Genomic DNA, 15,952 nt, shown 5'->3' with positions numbered 1-15,952 from the left:
TATACAACAGTAAATAAGATTTATTAAATATTTTTAAGACAGCAATGCTCCAATATTCAAAAAAAAAGTAATAGACTTTACCTCAACGATTAAAATAAATCTAACTTCTTAAATAAAAATAATTTAGTGAAATTTACTTTTCATGCATTAATAAGTAGATTTTAGTTGATTTTAGTAGAGAAGTTGTACTTTAAATTTTTTTACTTTAAGTTTGTGCAAATTGTTACAAGATTTTTTTTTAAGTACATTTTAGTTGTTTTTTCAGTGTACACTTTTACATATTAGATTAAGTTAAGCCATTAATAATATTTTTAAACAGTACAAAATGATCATCATTACTATTAATATTATCAAATGACCATAAAGAATTATAAACTTCAGATACCACATGATAGTTCTTTTTTGGTGCAATTATCAGACTGCTGGAATCCGGGAAAAGCCTTAATCATGTCTTTTAATAGAGACATGTTTCAAAAGAGCCCCTTATTTCAAAGATGTAAATGACATTTGAGGATTCAAATGTAGCACACAGTGTGCTAAAGCCAAAACTGTCACAATGGTTTGCATTATGTGACCGCTCATACATTAAATGCAATATTAAGCCTGAGGAAGACCGAATGAGCAATCTAATTTGATTTGACCAAAGTCACATCTACATGCACGATGTACAACCACATATGATCAAGTCTACTGAGTCACGCCTAAGGCTTCTTTACTTACTGATACGCCAAACACTGATGATTGTGTATCTCGTGAGTGAACTTGCCTGTTACACACATTCACCAATACGATTTGGGTAATAATTTAGTAGTAGCAGTGTGTCATTTCCTGTACAACAACCAGATTAACACACAACAGATATACACACAGTACTATTTGCCATTAAATACACAATTACCGTAAGATTTTATGCAAATCTTAAGGTTTTAATCTCCAAAAATTTTATAAAGGCTGAAATTCACATTTTGTGAATTATAACACACTAAATGCTTTATACTGTATATAAACCACAAAGCACCCATACCCATTCTTTTATTTTATATAAAACATTTTTTAATGCCATTCATAACATAAAACACCAAAACCACACACTGGCGAGTCCTGTAATAACCACTGTTTATTATTCAAATGTTACGATTGGATTTACAGGCAAACGGTAACAAGCAGAGGTGTGTCAGGTCCTTTGGGTGTGTTCGAAAATACCTTGATAAAACAGATGGGGCGGGCTTTAAAACCATTACACTCTTTAAAAAAAACCAAAGGACCAGATAAAGACTGTGCATCAACTCAAGAACAACAGATCACAAATACTTGATACATTATAAATTAAAAAATACTGTTTTATACATGTGTACGTGTTGCACTTATGTCCACAGTGGTAGAGATAAGGGAAGAGGGTCTACCAAAAGTTTTAGGTGGCGAAACTGTCCGAATAAAACTGTGAATAAAGAAGAACGCAGGACATAAACGGTGAAATGTATTGAAGGACATCAGAGCATTGTGAGTCTTAAGATGATGTTCATGATAAAGCAAAAAACACATATAGACGGTATCATGACGACTATCTCCAAAGGTTTAGGCGCAAGACACTAACAAAGACAGTTAACTAGCGACACATGATTAGGTTTACCAGATAAATATAATCGATTAAAGACATACGGTAAATGTTTTTGGGTGTGCAAGTTAAAGTCTCAAATCCGCACATTATTAAAATAAATGATAGCGCTATGACGCAACACTGAGCCATGTATACAGGCAAGCGTATTATACCACAGAACATATTATATATATATAAATTTATATATATTATGTGGAAGTATGGGCTGGATTTATCTTCTTGCGAACAAACCCATGAGGTGGCTGGTTGGTTTGAAATCAGCCGTTCCTGAATCATTTAAGCATATTTACACAAATAACAAATCCTCAACTCTATATTATAATAATAAAAAAAGAAAACAACATTCACACAAAAATATAACATTTGAAATAATTATTAGCACCAGTGTATCAGATAAAGTCTCGCTACGCCAATGTACAAAGTTGCATAGTGTTGAATTTCGCTTGAACGTGTTAATGTGATTGGCGGTACACCTGTCGTAAGCAGCAGCTTTTGAAATATAAAAACAAATACAAACACGAAATGCGTCGCGACCAGGATGCAAAACTGAAATGATCTGAACCCACGAAATAACTGAATACTGCTTTAACGTGTATGATGCGTGGTCGCTCCCACCCGGAGCTTTCAGAAAATTATGAGTGATATTTAAAATTCCTTCAATGTTAGCTATGAACGAATAGCAATAGGCAACCGGAGCGTAAGGATGATATACACTAGCTTAAGTAGTAGACTCCCCCCTCGAAAAAAAAAAAAGGAAACATGTCCTCAAGTGTTGGCTTATGTGTATAATTCATATTCGACAAGCCCCCCCCCCGCGAGTCTGCTGTAAAGACCCGAGAGGTTTGAGAAGAAAAGTTGAATCTGGTGCAGTCATATGGGTTGGTGTTTAACAGAAGAGGTACACACATACACACGGCCACAAACACAAATACACACAGTTGGTGAGCGCCGTTAGCTCTCTTCACGTTGTAGCATTTCTGCATATCAAAAAAGCTGCTTTGTCTTCGGTTTGTAAAACATCAGATTAAAAAATGTGGCGTTACTTTAAAAAAAGAAAGAAAAAGATTCGAAAGCTTGATTTGGTTGAGGGTGGCGTCTTGGCCGCGCGTCAGACGCCGCGGAGGTCCGCGATCGGAGGGCGTGTGAGGCAGAAGTTGGCGTGTGTGTGTGGAAGTTAAGGCTTCTCTAGAGAGGGAGTGTTGAAGCAGCCGTCCGGCAGAGTATTTTTGATGTCGTTGAGGTTGGCGATGTCCGCTCGAATCTCTTTGATCTGGCGATCGTAGTCGTTGATCATGTCTTCCTGGCCCTTGGCGATGTCATTCAGTTCTTTCAACTTCCTGTCCAGCTCACTTCCCGCCATTTTGTCCTTGGCTTCTTTCAGAGCGTTATCGATCTGATTCAGCTTGCTCAGATCCACCTTATCGATGTTGCCTGAAGGAGGACAATATGATGATATGTTAATGGTGAAAAGAGCCGAGTGTATTTAACAAAATGCTTTTGGTGGCTGTTCTTACCTAGCTGGCCTAATAAATCATTGATCATCTGCAGGACCGACCTAACGGCATTTTTGGCTTTTCGGGCATTGCCTTCTGCTTCTTTCGCATTATCAGACGCCTGTGAAGGAACAGTTTAAAAACAATTAATAAAATCATAAAGCTTTTATTACCAGGACTATTGTTTATAGTCAGTTCATGATACTCGATGTCTCAAATGTGTACACATGAAATTCTGAAGAACTGTAAACCCACCATGCTTGCCATCATCATGTCGGCATCTGCCTCCGCTTTCTTCTTCTCAAGCTCTTTCTCGGCAGCTGCAAGCTGATCCATCATGTCGTTCACCTCGCCATCCAGTTTCATGGTGTCCTCGAAAGCTTTTTCCGCATCTGTCTTGGTCTTTGCTGACCCCTGATAAACAAGCAAATCAAATTGCGACTTTGTAGCTTTGGCAGAGTTTGATCTCTTCATAAATGTTAAGCCCGGTTGTATGTACCTTCTGGACTTCATTAGCAATATTTTCGGCTTCTTCTGCCTTGTCCTTGGCCTCTTTAGCATCATTTGCCGCGTTGCCCAAAGCCGCCTCGGCCCGTCGGGTCTTCTCGTTGGCTTCGTTGATCGTCGCGTTGATTTCCGGGATGCGTCTCATGGCATCTTCGGCAGCAGTCTTGTTGTCATTCACTCTCTGGTCGAAGTCTGAAGTGCGACACAAATATACAGCATTATTGCTCTGCATTATCAAAATAATAACCCCTTGGCTCTACATTAACCCTTTGTTTTCTATGTCTAATTTCAACAAAATATGGTAGCATATCAACAGACATGTCAAGTCTTGAAGCTTTATTGCCAGACAAGAAAAGACCACCAAAATGCATCAAATAAAAAGCCCCTCACCTCTGAGGTTGTTCAGTATGTCCTGGGCCTCTTGGAAAGTAGATATGCCTTTTTTTGCCGCCTCTTCAGCCAAAGCTTTAGCTGCGTCTGCACGCGCCAATAACTGATCAGCCGTCTGCAAGAGACGCAGGAGAGGAGACAAGAAATAAGTGATATAGTACTGTATGTGTAGCTGAACCCAATGGATTTACTGTACTATTGTTCATAATAACCAAACAGAAAGTGAAGTTCTGATCAATTATAAGCAACAAATATTTTCAAATACTGTTAAGAAACTTAAAAAATATCTAAACAAGTAATGATGCAAGTAGTACTGTTCAAAAATGGCAAAATGCTAATTTTCTTAAAGCTACTGTGGTATTTATGCTCCAAGCCAGTGTTTTTCAAACTGGGGTTCGTGAAGCCCTGGTGGTTTGTGGTGGAATTGCAGGGGGTTTGTGAGAAGTTTAAAAAAATGTTAATTAGGGGTGTGACGAGATTACATGTGTCTCGCGAGATTTCTTATGGAGGTGCTGGCCGTTTCTCAAATAAAAGACTGCATCCTTCAGAGGGCGCATTTTTAAACTGCATTTACAGTCTTATTAGAGACTATTAACAATTATAAAGTTTACTTATTATTTAGTTAATCGCAATTTGTTGTAATATGCTCACGACTTGCGAATGTAATGCTCAGTTAATCTAAAATCTAAAATAAACCTTGATGACGTATGCAGCCTGCATTTGCGACCTCAGAAGGATGCAGCTTTCTGTTTGACCCTTTACAGTGCATGCATTATATTTGTCTTATACTGCGTTTGCTTTTTTGTTTGGGTTTTCAATAATGTTTTCGTCAAAAAAATAATTGTTAGGGCCAGTCCTTGATTAGTTAAAACATTTAAAAATAATGTGATTTCAGTTTCTTATTCATTTATTTTATCATTGAGGGTTTCTTAAAAAGTGTAAAAATATCGTCTCGTCTCGTGAACCCAATCTCGTGTTTCGTCTCGTCTCGTGGATTAAGTGTCTCGTCACACCCCTAATGTTAATATATACATTTAAAAAATCTAATTAAAACACTAACAAAATATATATTTTGCAACCTGATCTCACAAATTTCCATCAAATAGTCACAAATTATTTTGCTCAGTTTGCGTGGCATTGTCACGTATTTCCACCATTATACGTGCCTATGCCACGCATTTCTTTTCCGTGTCAGTTTAACATATTGGTTACTCAACAGTTTTTCCTATTTTTAAACAATTGTTGCTTCGGTTTGGGGTTAAATTAGCTGTTTGTGTTAGGATGTCACTTTAAGTATTGGTTTACACTATTTTTCGTATACTTTTTAAACCATTGTTGCCTAACGTTAGGGTTAGAGTTGGGTTTGGGTAAGGATGTCATTTCATGTAACAAAGTTGTTGTAAACCAGTGGCGTAGCAAGTCAGTCCCGGGCCCATATGCAAAAAAAAATTTACGGGCCCCCTTAAGCCAAAGCCCCCCCCAACCTTGCCCGTTGGCATTGTTAACTGTGGTGCGCAGGTCTGTTAAAAACATATACTTTTAATAAGGTAGTCAAATATTTTTACTTTAAAGGGTAGATTTAAATAAAGAAAAACAAAATGTTTTGGGTAGTTTTTGACTCGTGACTAACTTCTCCGCCTTCTCTTTTCTCTTTAAGGCCCCACTTTTATGTTTATGTTTGTCCATCCTTAATGTTCATGTAGATAGCCACTACAGTAATCTCTCACACTGTGTTTTTTAGACATTACGGAGAAATAAGAAATCTCTACATGATATGCATACAAAAATATATTCATTGCGGCCACAAATAAAAATTAAATTGAAAAAATCTTTTTTATTAAAGGCTGGGACGGGCCCAGAGCCAGGCCCCCTATTGGCCCGGGCCCATTTGCACGTGCATACCCTGCATGCCCAGACGCTACGCCATTGTTGTAAACCCAGACCGTAGCAACAATTGTAAGAAAATAGGAAAAAAGTTGAATAACCAATGGTGCTATGGTGAATGAACACTACAATGAGAAAATTAAAGTGTAAAACAGATAAGGGGTCCTCAACAGGGGTTCTGCAGCAACATTGTATATGAAAAATAAAAATATGCCTTAAACTTAATGATTTATGTTTCCTCTTGCATTAAAATGTGAAGTATATTACTCTCTTTATCAATAATGATTATGTCTTTGCAATGCAAGCACCATAAATGAGTAAATATACTAATGCAGCACTACACCTTTTAGAAAAGTCCCAATATGTACCATTTAGGTACAGATATGTATACATTCGGTACCCATATGTACCCATGAGGTACTAATATGCACTTCTTTGTTACCAATATGTACCTCTGACGTGCTAATATGAACTCTTTTGAAAGAGTACCCCTTCATAGTATATGTTACAAGGGCCCATACTCCATATTTCCTTCCACCAAAGGGCCCTTGTTTAAAAAAAGGCAAACAACCCCTGAAACACACAACCTAAATGCATACAGTTTGACCATACAAGTCAAATACTCAAATGGGTTATGTACCTGTTGCTCGGTCTTTCCTTTCTCCAGTAGTTTACGGACCTCTGCCTCCTTCCCTCTCAAATCGTCCCTCAGTTCGTCATACTCTTTCTCGGTCTTATCGATCAGTTTGTCCAGGTCTGACGCCTCCTTCTTAATCTTATTGGCTTCGTCCTAAGATTAAATAGATTGAGAAGTAATTGATTATGGGTATATGAGAGCAGACTGCAGAGTAAATGTTTCTTAACTGCTGTAAGATCAGCACCTCTAATGATTTTGTGTTGATTGAAGGCAGGCTGGTGAGGTTAGCGTAGATCTTCAGAGCTTTGTTTCCAGCCTCTTCTGCTTCAGCGTGGACTTTGGCGGCCTGTTTTTCTAGGTTCTTGGCCAGATCCTTTGCCTCATTGTACCTGAACAAATATAAACAAATGCCTTAGCTTTAAAACTATTTCAGTCATTTACATTCATGCATTTGGCAGACAATTTGATACAAAGCAACCTACAGTGCATTACAAGGTACAGTATACATTATTTCATTAATATGCATGTGTTTCCTGGGTTCGAACCAATGACCTTTTGCGTGGTTAATGCAATGCTATACTACTGAGTTATACAAGTGAATACAAAACAGTAATATTTGTATAAATTTAGTTGACTTATAATAAATAAAATAAAATATATAAATAAAAAAATAAAATATATAAATAAAAAAATAAAAATGAAATCAAATAATAAAATAAAAAAATAAATGTGTACGGCATTGCCCTTTATTATCATACTTGTCATACTTGTATAAATTCAGTTGACTAATAATTAGGGTTGGGTATCGGTTGGGTTTTATTCAATACCAGTACCTACTCGGTATTTTTTTAACGGTTCCGGTTCTTAAACGGTTCTTATATCGGTACTTTAGAAAAAAAAGGCACACACGTTGTCAAAAAAACAACTTTTATTTACTGGAACTTTTTTTATAATAATATATATATATATATTATTGATAAAAATGATAATTTGAGAAGAAAATCTCAGTTGGCATTTTAGAGGCTTTTGCATCTGAAGTCTTTATATAGGAACACCAGGTGGCGGTAAAGAAAAGTCAGGAACCGAAATCAGGCACCGAATTTTTCATTCGTATTCGGTCTGGTTACTACCGTTTACGTTAGAACCGGTTCCCTATTGGCACCGATTTTCGGTACCCAACCCTACTAATAATAAAATAAAATAGAATAGAATAAAACAAACAAACAAACAAATAAATGATAAAAATAAATAAAAATAAATGTGTATTGCATTGCGCGATATTATAATACTTGTATAAATTCAGTTGACTAATAATAAAATAAAATAGAATAAAATAAACGAACAAACAAATAAATAAATAATAAAAATTAATAAAATAAATGTGTATTGTATTGCATTGCGTTGCGTTGTACTGGGCAAAGATTTCTTGCGATTACTCCCATACAAAATAAAAGTTATTTTTTCATAAAATGTGTGTGTGTGCTGTGTGTAATTATTATGTATATTTTAACACTCACAAATACATATATACATTTCAGAAATGATTATTTATATATATATATATTTTCATTATATATAAAATATAGAAAAATATAAATAAATAAATAAATACATACACACGTAAATGTTTCTTAAATACATACATGAATGTGTGTGTATTTATATACATATAATTACACACAGCACACACATTTTATATTATGCTAAAAATCACTTTTATTTTGTATGCGATTAATAATTTTTGCACAGCACTATAAATAATATTGTATTATATCTGAACTAGATAGAAAGCATTGTGTTAGAAGTGAAAAAGGTGAGGGGTTTAGACACAGACCAATAAAAAAGCTTGCAATGCACTCTAGGTCATTACATAAAGGTGTCTAAAAATAAATACATGTAATTTTATATCTGTTCTAGATCACACTTTGTGGTTTTGGTTTCCTGATCTTCCTATTTAAATAAATATTTTAACACAAATGATTATTTAGTATTTTAGGATCCAAATATAGTTCTGTGAAGAAAAATAATGTAAAAAAGTGGTATGTGATTCGTCTGAGACGTACTTCTTGTTAAGCTCCTCGATGTCACTGCTCGTCTTGTTCTCGCCGTCCAATGCCTTCTTCAGCAGGTTATATGCTTTGGTGGACGTGTCATTGGCGTCTTTCGCAATCTTCTCAATTTGATCTGCGTCTGCTTTATGTCTGCACAAAATTAACAGATTGTGTTAGGTCAAACTGTTAAGACTGCAAAAAAAATAAGACATTAGCTCTCATAAAGACAACTCACTTCTCGGCCAGTTTACGGGCTTCCTCGGCCAGAAGAGTCATGTTGTTTGGATCTCCGGATGTTGTGGGTATTTTGATGTCCTATGGATAAAAACAAGAACATTTGAATATACAGAAGTTTTACATTTCAGGGCAGTATTGTTAAGGTGCTGTTTGACTGACCACTTTGCTGATGGCCTCCTTGGCTTTGTCCAGCTCCTCTCTGGCAACACTGATCAGGTCTTCTGCTTCACGGACTCGGTTACGTGCTTTGTCTGCCTGAGCGCCTGTGTTGTCCACAGTGCTCCTGATGTTCTGCAGTCTGTTCCACTGAGCGTTCAAAGTCTTGTTGATGTTGTTCAGACGATCCAAAAGGCCTTTGTCCACTTCTGTATAGTATTCATAAACATTAAAACTGAAGATTGCTGTATAATACAGTATGATGAACACTTAAACAAGTATGACAGGTTCATAGATAAACATGCGTGATGCTGTTAACCAATCAGATTTTAGGAATAGTTTTATGCTTTAATGTTACACTCTAAAAAATGCTAGGTTGTTTCAACCCAATGGTAAAAGGGGAATATGGACAAACCCAGACACTGGTTTAAATTAACAGTGTATCAGTCAGTATACCCCTGGTTTTTGCATTGCAGAAATCTTTAGGGACAATTTTATCCAAAGCGACTTACAGTGGATTACAAGGTATTACAGTATACATTTTTCCATTACCTCTTGCGTGCCTAATGCAATGCTATACCACTGAGTTATGTGAGCAAACCGTTCGTGGACCCCTTTCACTTCTATAGTATTCTTTTATCCTACTATAGATGTGAAGGGGTCCACGAACGGCTTGGTTACAAACATTTCTCAAAATATATTCCTTTGTGTTCATCTAAACAACACAATTTATACAGGTTTGTAACAACATGACGCTGAGTAAATGATGACAAGATATTCATTTTTGGGTGAACTATCCCTTTAAATGTGCAATATGAGACTTTTAGCGGCATCTAGTGGTGAGTCTGTGAATTGCAGCCAATGGCTTATATTGCAACTTATATTGCAATGTGCACATTACAACTCTAATGTCTTCTGTTCCAGATGCATACCACATTGTTATTATTATTTAATTTATTTTACTTACTTATCTAGGGTGACCAAATGAGATTGGGTGAAATTCCAGACGGGGGCAGAAGTTACGGGGGGATGTTTGGGTGTTCATCCAGTAATAGTTTAATTTATTTATTTTATGTTATAATACAAGATAATGAATTTCAAACTGAACCAATCATATTAATATAAGTACATATGCATATAAATAAATTGATATAATACGTATAGAACGATTTTATACTTCATACAATAATATACTAGTCAACATTTGAAGTGGATCACAAAAGTTTATCAAAGTTGTCCTAAGACAAGAATGGGTATTAGGGATTGGTTTTATGTAAACATTTATTAAAGGTTTTGATCCACTTCGAATGTTGACTAGTGTAGTTAGATCATCCACTAATAATTTTCTTAATTTTATTTAATAAAATTAAATTAAATAAAATTAAATTAAAGTGTGCTTGTGCACACCTGGTGAATAAAACTCATTCTGATAAGCTAAATTTGATAACCAGTACCTTTGCTAGCCTGAGCCTCTTCCAACAAGTCCATTATAGTTTTCTCCGCCTCTTTCAGTCGGTCCTCAAAGGCCTTGTCACTCACAGTCTCCTTACTGTTGTCCAGATTATCAATTAAATTCTGCAGGTCAAGAAGCTTTTGTCTCTGCTGGTTCACCTGTATAAAAAGACCGAGGCGTTAGAGGTGCCCTCACTTACAAAACAAATTCCCCTTAGAAGTTGACCTTACCTTATCTCTGACCAGACTGTAACAATTAGGGCACTGCTGGCAGCCAGGCGTCGAACGGTTGTAGAAGTAATTCTCCTCGCACATGTCACAGCGAGCTCCCACGAAACCTGCACGACACCGACAACGGCCGTCCTCTTCACACTGAGCGGACTGAGAACCTTCTGGGTCACAGTCACAAGCTACACAACACAAAGCAGTTATACGACAACCGTCAATCACAACATTTGCAATCAATCTTCGACAGGAAGGAGTCCTTCAAGTCTTACGTTTGCATCCTGATGCGCTAAAGCCGAAGAAGTTGATCTCGCAGCGCTCACAGTGTTGACCCGTCACCCCGGGCTGACACTCGCATTGACCGGTAGCGATGTCACACTGGCCGTTCGTTGAACCGATAGCGTTGCAGTGGCATCTGAGCAAATAGATTCAAAAGCGTGTTTTAAGTTGCACGTCTCAAATAAAAGCAAAATAGGAAAGAGATGAAATACCGTTCACAGCCTTCGCCGCTCTGTATGTTGAAGAAGCCGGGTTCACACGCGCTGCAGTCTCTGTTGATGACGAAGGGAAGACACTGACATTGACCTGTGGACTGCGAGCAGGACGTCTGCCTGTCCACCGTACCGTACGGAGAGCAAGCACATGCTGCAGACAAGAAAAAATAAACATATTGTATATATACTGAATACATAAATATATAAAAAAAAAAAAAAAAACGCACAATTTTACTTACGTTTGCACTTGTCCTCTACATTTGCGGCACGTGGGTTCCCATAGAAACCCTCTTTGCACCGGTCGCAGAATACGCCGGCCGTGTTGTAGATGCACTTGAGGCATTCGCCTGTCTCTCGGTTACAGTTACCCACAGCGTTGGGGTCGATGTTGTTATTGCAGCTGCACGCCCTACACGTCCTGATTGGACCATTCTCACCCAGTGGGTCCCCAAAGAACCCATCGTCACAAAGTTCACATCGCTTACCTGTGTACGAGATACACACAAATTAAATATATTACCTTGTTTGTCAAATCATTTATTTCACATTGATACACACATCACATTAAGCAATAAAAAAAATTTTGTACCTGTAGTCCCTGTTGGGCAGTTAGTACAGACCACCTCTTGGGATTTCGGCACCACAGCACATGTGGCACCTGCGGGACAGGGACACGGCTGACAGTCTGTGGAGGACCCCACTGTTGAGTCGCCATAGAAACCATTCTTGCACTTCTCACAGCTCATTCCTGCCGTGTTGTGCCTGCAGTTACACATTCCTGCAGTGATAAAGGACACAACCATACCACATCACACCACTAGATGGCAACATTACACAATCAAAGCTAAAGGTAGAGTTACAAATCCAGTTTATTTCCAACATGTTAACTGGACCCTTCTGACAGAGTTAACCATGCAACGTGAGAAGATCATGTGGCGGCACGCAGAACACTGAAACATTTACTGCCGAGCAATGCTCACTATTTTTAAAATAGCGATAAATAGTAAACTAATAGATTTATTAGTTAACAGCTTAGTTTTCACAAGTGGGCGGTAGGTACATTTCTGTTTTGGGATGCCTACATGCATCTCCTTAAGAAATCTATTCCTATCCATGTTGTAGATTTTTCATATTATGTGTGAACCTTTTTTTTTGGTCGTTCTTATCTTCACAATAGACACTAATGACTCTCTTTTGAAAGAAGTTAAAGGTATGGTTCACCCAAAAATGAAAATAATGTCATTAATGACTCACCATCATGTCGTTTCAAACTTTGGAAATTCATCTTTGGAAACACAGTTTAAGATGTTTATATTTAGCCTGAGAGCTTGCTGACCCGCTGTTGAAAATCTATGTACGGTATACTGTCCATGGCCAGAAAGGTAATAAAAGCATCATCAAAGTAGTCCATGTGACATCAGTGGGTCAGTTAGAATTTGTTGAAGCAACGAAAATACATTTTGGTCCAAAAATAAGAAAAATTTGGACTTTATTCAGCATTGTCTTCTCTTCCAGGTCTGTTGTGAAACGCGTGTACGAAACTGCGTGATGCTGCTGACGTGTTATCCGGTGCGCCCCAGCTTTTTTTGCACCCGAGCTTCGTTTACAGTTTGAGGGAGACGCACGCTGTAAATGTGAAAAAAATCTTCGCAAACATGCCTGAGGATAACACGTCAGCAGCGTCACTTCAGTGTCATGCACGCGGTTCACAACAGATGCAGAAGAGAAGACAATGCTGAATAAAGTTGTTGTTTTTTTTTCGACCAAAATGTATTTACTACATTTTGACCTACTGATGTCACATGGACTACTTTGATGATGTTTTCATTACCTTTCTGGACATGAACAGTATACCGTTCATAGATTTTCAATGGAGGGTCAGAAAGCTCTCGGACTAAAACATCTTAAACAATTTCTGACCTTATTTTCATTTTTGTGTGAACTATCCCTTTAAGTAAGCGATATATCAACACTACGGAAATGCGGTAGATTTAGGCCGGCTGCGATGACGAACCTGTCACAGAGTCGCATGTGTCGCTGTGTCCGTTACAGTTGCAGGGCTCACAGCTGCTGAAGCGGCCCAGCTCGGGACGGCTCCTCCTGTATCCCACCTCGCACTGCTCACAGTGTTGTCCCAGATAACCGGGAGGACACGTGCACTTCTCAACCCAACGAGCTGGGGTGCCGGGTCCATGACGAGCTGTCGTGAGGGCCACGTTGTCCAAATAGCCAGCACCTATGGTTGAGAACGGTACAATGCATTTTGTTACTTTACAATCAGTATATTTGGGTAGGCAGAAGTACGCAACACAGGTCCATGTGAATTGGCAGACGTACTTCTCTCGCTGTAGGTTCCACGAATCATGATGGAGGTCAGATTGTGCAAAAGTTTCTGGAAGTCTGCATGTTTCAACGTGGGTCTCCAGGGGTAGTCAGTGGTGTCGTGGAGTCTGAATGAGTTAAAAGAGAAATTTAGAAAGAGAAATTTCGACGGTGAATGTGTGAAAATAAATTAAAAACGTCACCTAAAGACAAATGATTGCATTTCTTCTCCTGGGTAGGAATTGCCCTGGGCAATAAGGGGTACGGCAACACGAAAGCCCGCCCCTTCCAGTACGACATCCTCGGCTGACAGACGCGCGTCGTGTCGCTGAATCCTAAAGTTTAGCGTGAGGTTCTGACCATAGCTCAGCAACTGATCGCCAAGAAATTTCTCTGCAGAAACAGAAATCGTTAGATATCACTCACGGTCATACATTTATTACGAATTATTTAAAGCATATGAAGTTGATTCTTTAACCTAGCTGAATTATCTTATACCTGGAGCCACAAAGTAAATAGGGAAGTAATCTTCGGAGATAAGTGAGATCTCGCGAGAGCTCGGTGACCACTGCACAGGTACGCTGGATCCGTCTCTCCGCTGTCCTTTCCAACCCTCGTCATCTATATACAACGTGACACATGTTATCAGCTGTTTCTCATAAGCATGTGTTTGCTGAAAACCACATGGGCCAGGATGTGACTGGATTTATGGATACTCACCTCTATCAAAGCTGGAGGTGATTTTGTGAATGCTGTAGCTATCGGCGCTCTCGCACACAGTGGAGTGCTGGAAACAAAAGCATGGGGTGCATCCCAGAGGATTTTGGGGGTCCAGATTAAAGAAGCCCAGTTTACACCTGAAAGCAAAAATATATTTAGCATTTATTTTAGCTTTGATGTTTATAGTAACATGTTAAAGGCTGGGTACACACTTTTTGAAAACACTTTGGAAAAAGGGAGTCAGGCCAAGTACCAAAACACACTTGTAGCCAATCAGCAGTAAGGGGCGTGTCTACTAACAGACATCGTTGCCTGGGTTGCGTATGTGTGGGGCGGGTCTATCAAAAGAAGGTCCAGACTCTATTGGGGTAGGGGCGTGTATGTTTAAGTGATTTCAAAGTCAACATTGGCTTTCAGAGATCATGCACCCCGCCTTTAATGTTTAGATAAAGGTATCCCACAAGATTGAGCCCTTCTTGCTATAAATAGGAGACATTGAGCGTGGCATTATGACCGTTCTGGCAATGGAAGTCCCGCCTTCTAGTTAAAAGAACCAATCATCAATCAGTAAAGACTGGTGGAGGGGCTCTGTACAGAGTTGCATGAGTAGCGACCTTTAAATAAGGTGTTTACTGCAATTTGAGAAAAAAAAAGTTCTGGTATAATTGATGTCAGGTTTAATTATTGGACAGAAATATGTTGTTTAATTGTGATTTTATAGATATCTGTCTGCCCATTCAACTAGATAGGACTTTAGTTTTTCCATGACCGAAATAGCTACCCGGAGGCGTTGCAAACATCGCCACCTAGTGGCTCGGCTTCCCTTAAGAGACTTTGCTATAAGAATTGAAATAACAATATTTAATAATTTAGTTTTTAAAAGAAAAAGCAGATCAGGTTTACATGGATGGCCTGTCAGGGCAGTGCACCCTCATGAGAAACAAGCTAAACAGCAAAGCGCTAAAAGACACTACAATGCAACTTTTGCAAATATTTTGACTTACAATTCCCCCCCTTCATAGCACGGCAGCCATCAAACTACAATAAATCCACCGTATCTAATAATATTATAATTCAAGGCCATTACTGTGGGATTTTATATCAGCTGCTGTTAGCAATGCTCCTAATGTTATGCATTAACTCACTTTTCAGACAAAACTGCTGTCAACGTCGATCAGCATAACACGCAAGAATGACATTTATATTGAGGAATGTTGTTTTGATGTGAATGTTGCATAAAACTACTGCCAAATACAAAAAGACTCATGTGCGGGTCGCATGGATTTGGTGCCAAAGTAACAAATCACGGTGAACGGATCGTCACTTAACACCAGTGAGATCATCACTGGACATCCAAAACCACAAACTGTATAAGAGCTGTATAAATCAAGAACTGTAGTATTGTTTTTAACTCTTGAGACCTCTTTCTGTGTTTCTCATGGGGATGTACTGCAGGATTATCAGTTCATGTGTGGTCAGGCTGAATGAATGAGAGGAATGTCACAGCTGACATGCAAGTGAAAGGGTGTGTGTGTGTTTGGGGGTTGAGGAGGGGTAAAAGATGACATTTTGGTGAAAAGTGCTGGGTGAAGACAGTCAGGAAACATGGGATTATACAGACTTTTCTAAAGATCGCAAGAGGCATTCAAACACAGCTACATGGATCGTTTTGACATTGATGTCATTTTTACGCGAAACAAAAAAAGCACTTTAGTCCACTTTTGTACATTGTTGTTTTTAATCTTTAACAAGATTAAAGCACGCTG

At 38.4% G+C, this 15,952-nt stretch overlaps 1 protein-coding gene across 1 annotated transcript in view; it reads right to left on the bottom strand.

Moving 5' to 3' along the window:
- Positions 1-1,099: 1,099 nt before the first annotated feature.
- The window catches only part of lamc1 (laminin, gamma 1), a 77,405-nt gene continuing 62,552 nt past the window's right edge, over positions 1,100-15,952 (bottom strand). The window contains exons 8-28 of the mRNA XM_065276631.2: positions 14,187-14,323; positions 13,965-14,087; positions 13,670-13,859; positions 13,482-13,594; positions 13,159-13,380; positions 11,734-11,922; positions 11,384-11,629; positions 11,142-11,295; positions 10,923-11,065; positions 10,657-10,835; positions 10,428-10,584; positions 8,977-9,182; positions 8,816-8,895; positions 8,593-8,730; positions 6,774-6,918; positions 6,533-6,682; positions 4,009-4,123; positions 3,611-3,810; positions 3,367-3,525; positions 3,133-3,232; positions 1,100-3,049 (exon numbers count right to left, since the gene is read on the bottom strand). Of these exons, the coding sequence (XP_065132703.1) occupies positions 2,793-3,049; positions 3,133-3,232; positions 3,367-3,525; positions 3,611-3,810; positions 4,009-4,123; positions 6,533-6,682; positions 6,774-6,918; positions 8,593-8,730; positions 8,816-8,895; positions 8,977-9,182; positions 10,428-10,584; positions 10,657-10,835; positions 10,923-11,065; positions 11,142-11,295; positions 11,384-11,629; positions 11,734-11,922; positions 13,159-13,380; positions 13,482-13,594; positions 13,670-13,859; positions 13,965-14,087; positions 14,187-14,323 (3,403 nt within the window). The 3' untranslated portion in view covers positions 1,100-2,792. The remainder of the gene's footprint in view (positions 3,050-3,132; positions 3,233-3,366; positions 3,526-3,610; positions 3,811-4,008; positions 4,124-6,532; positions 6,683-6,773; positions 6,919-8,592; positions 8,731-8,815; positions 8,896-8,976; positions 9,183-10,427; positions 10,585-10,656; positions 10,836-10,922; positions 11,066-11,141; positions 11,296-11,383; positions 11,630-11,733; positions 11,923-13,158; positions 13,381-13,481; positions 13,595-13,669; positions 13,860-13,964; positions 14,088-14,186; positions 14,324-15,952) is intronic.

This window comes from Paramisgurnus dabryanus, chromosome 6, assembly GCF_030506205.2.
Source record: "Paramisgurnus dabryanus chromosome 6, PD_genome_1.1, whole genome shotgun sequence".
Classification (NCBI taxonomy): domain Eukaryota; kingdom Metazoa; phylum Chordata; class Actinopteri; order Cypriniformes; family Cobitidae; genus Paramisgurnus; species Paramisgurnus dabryanus.
This window is presented reverse-complemented; position numbering and strand designations above follow the sequence as displayed.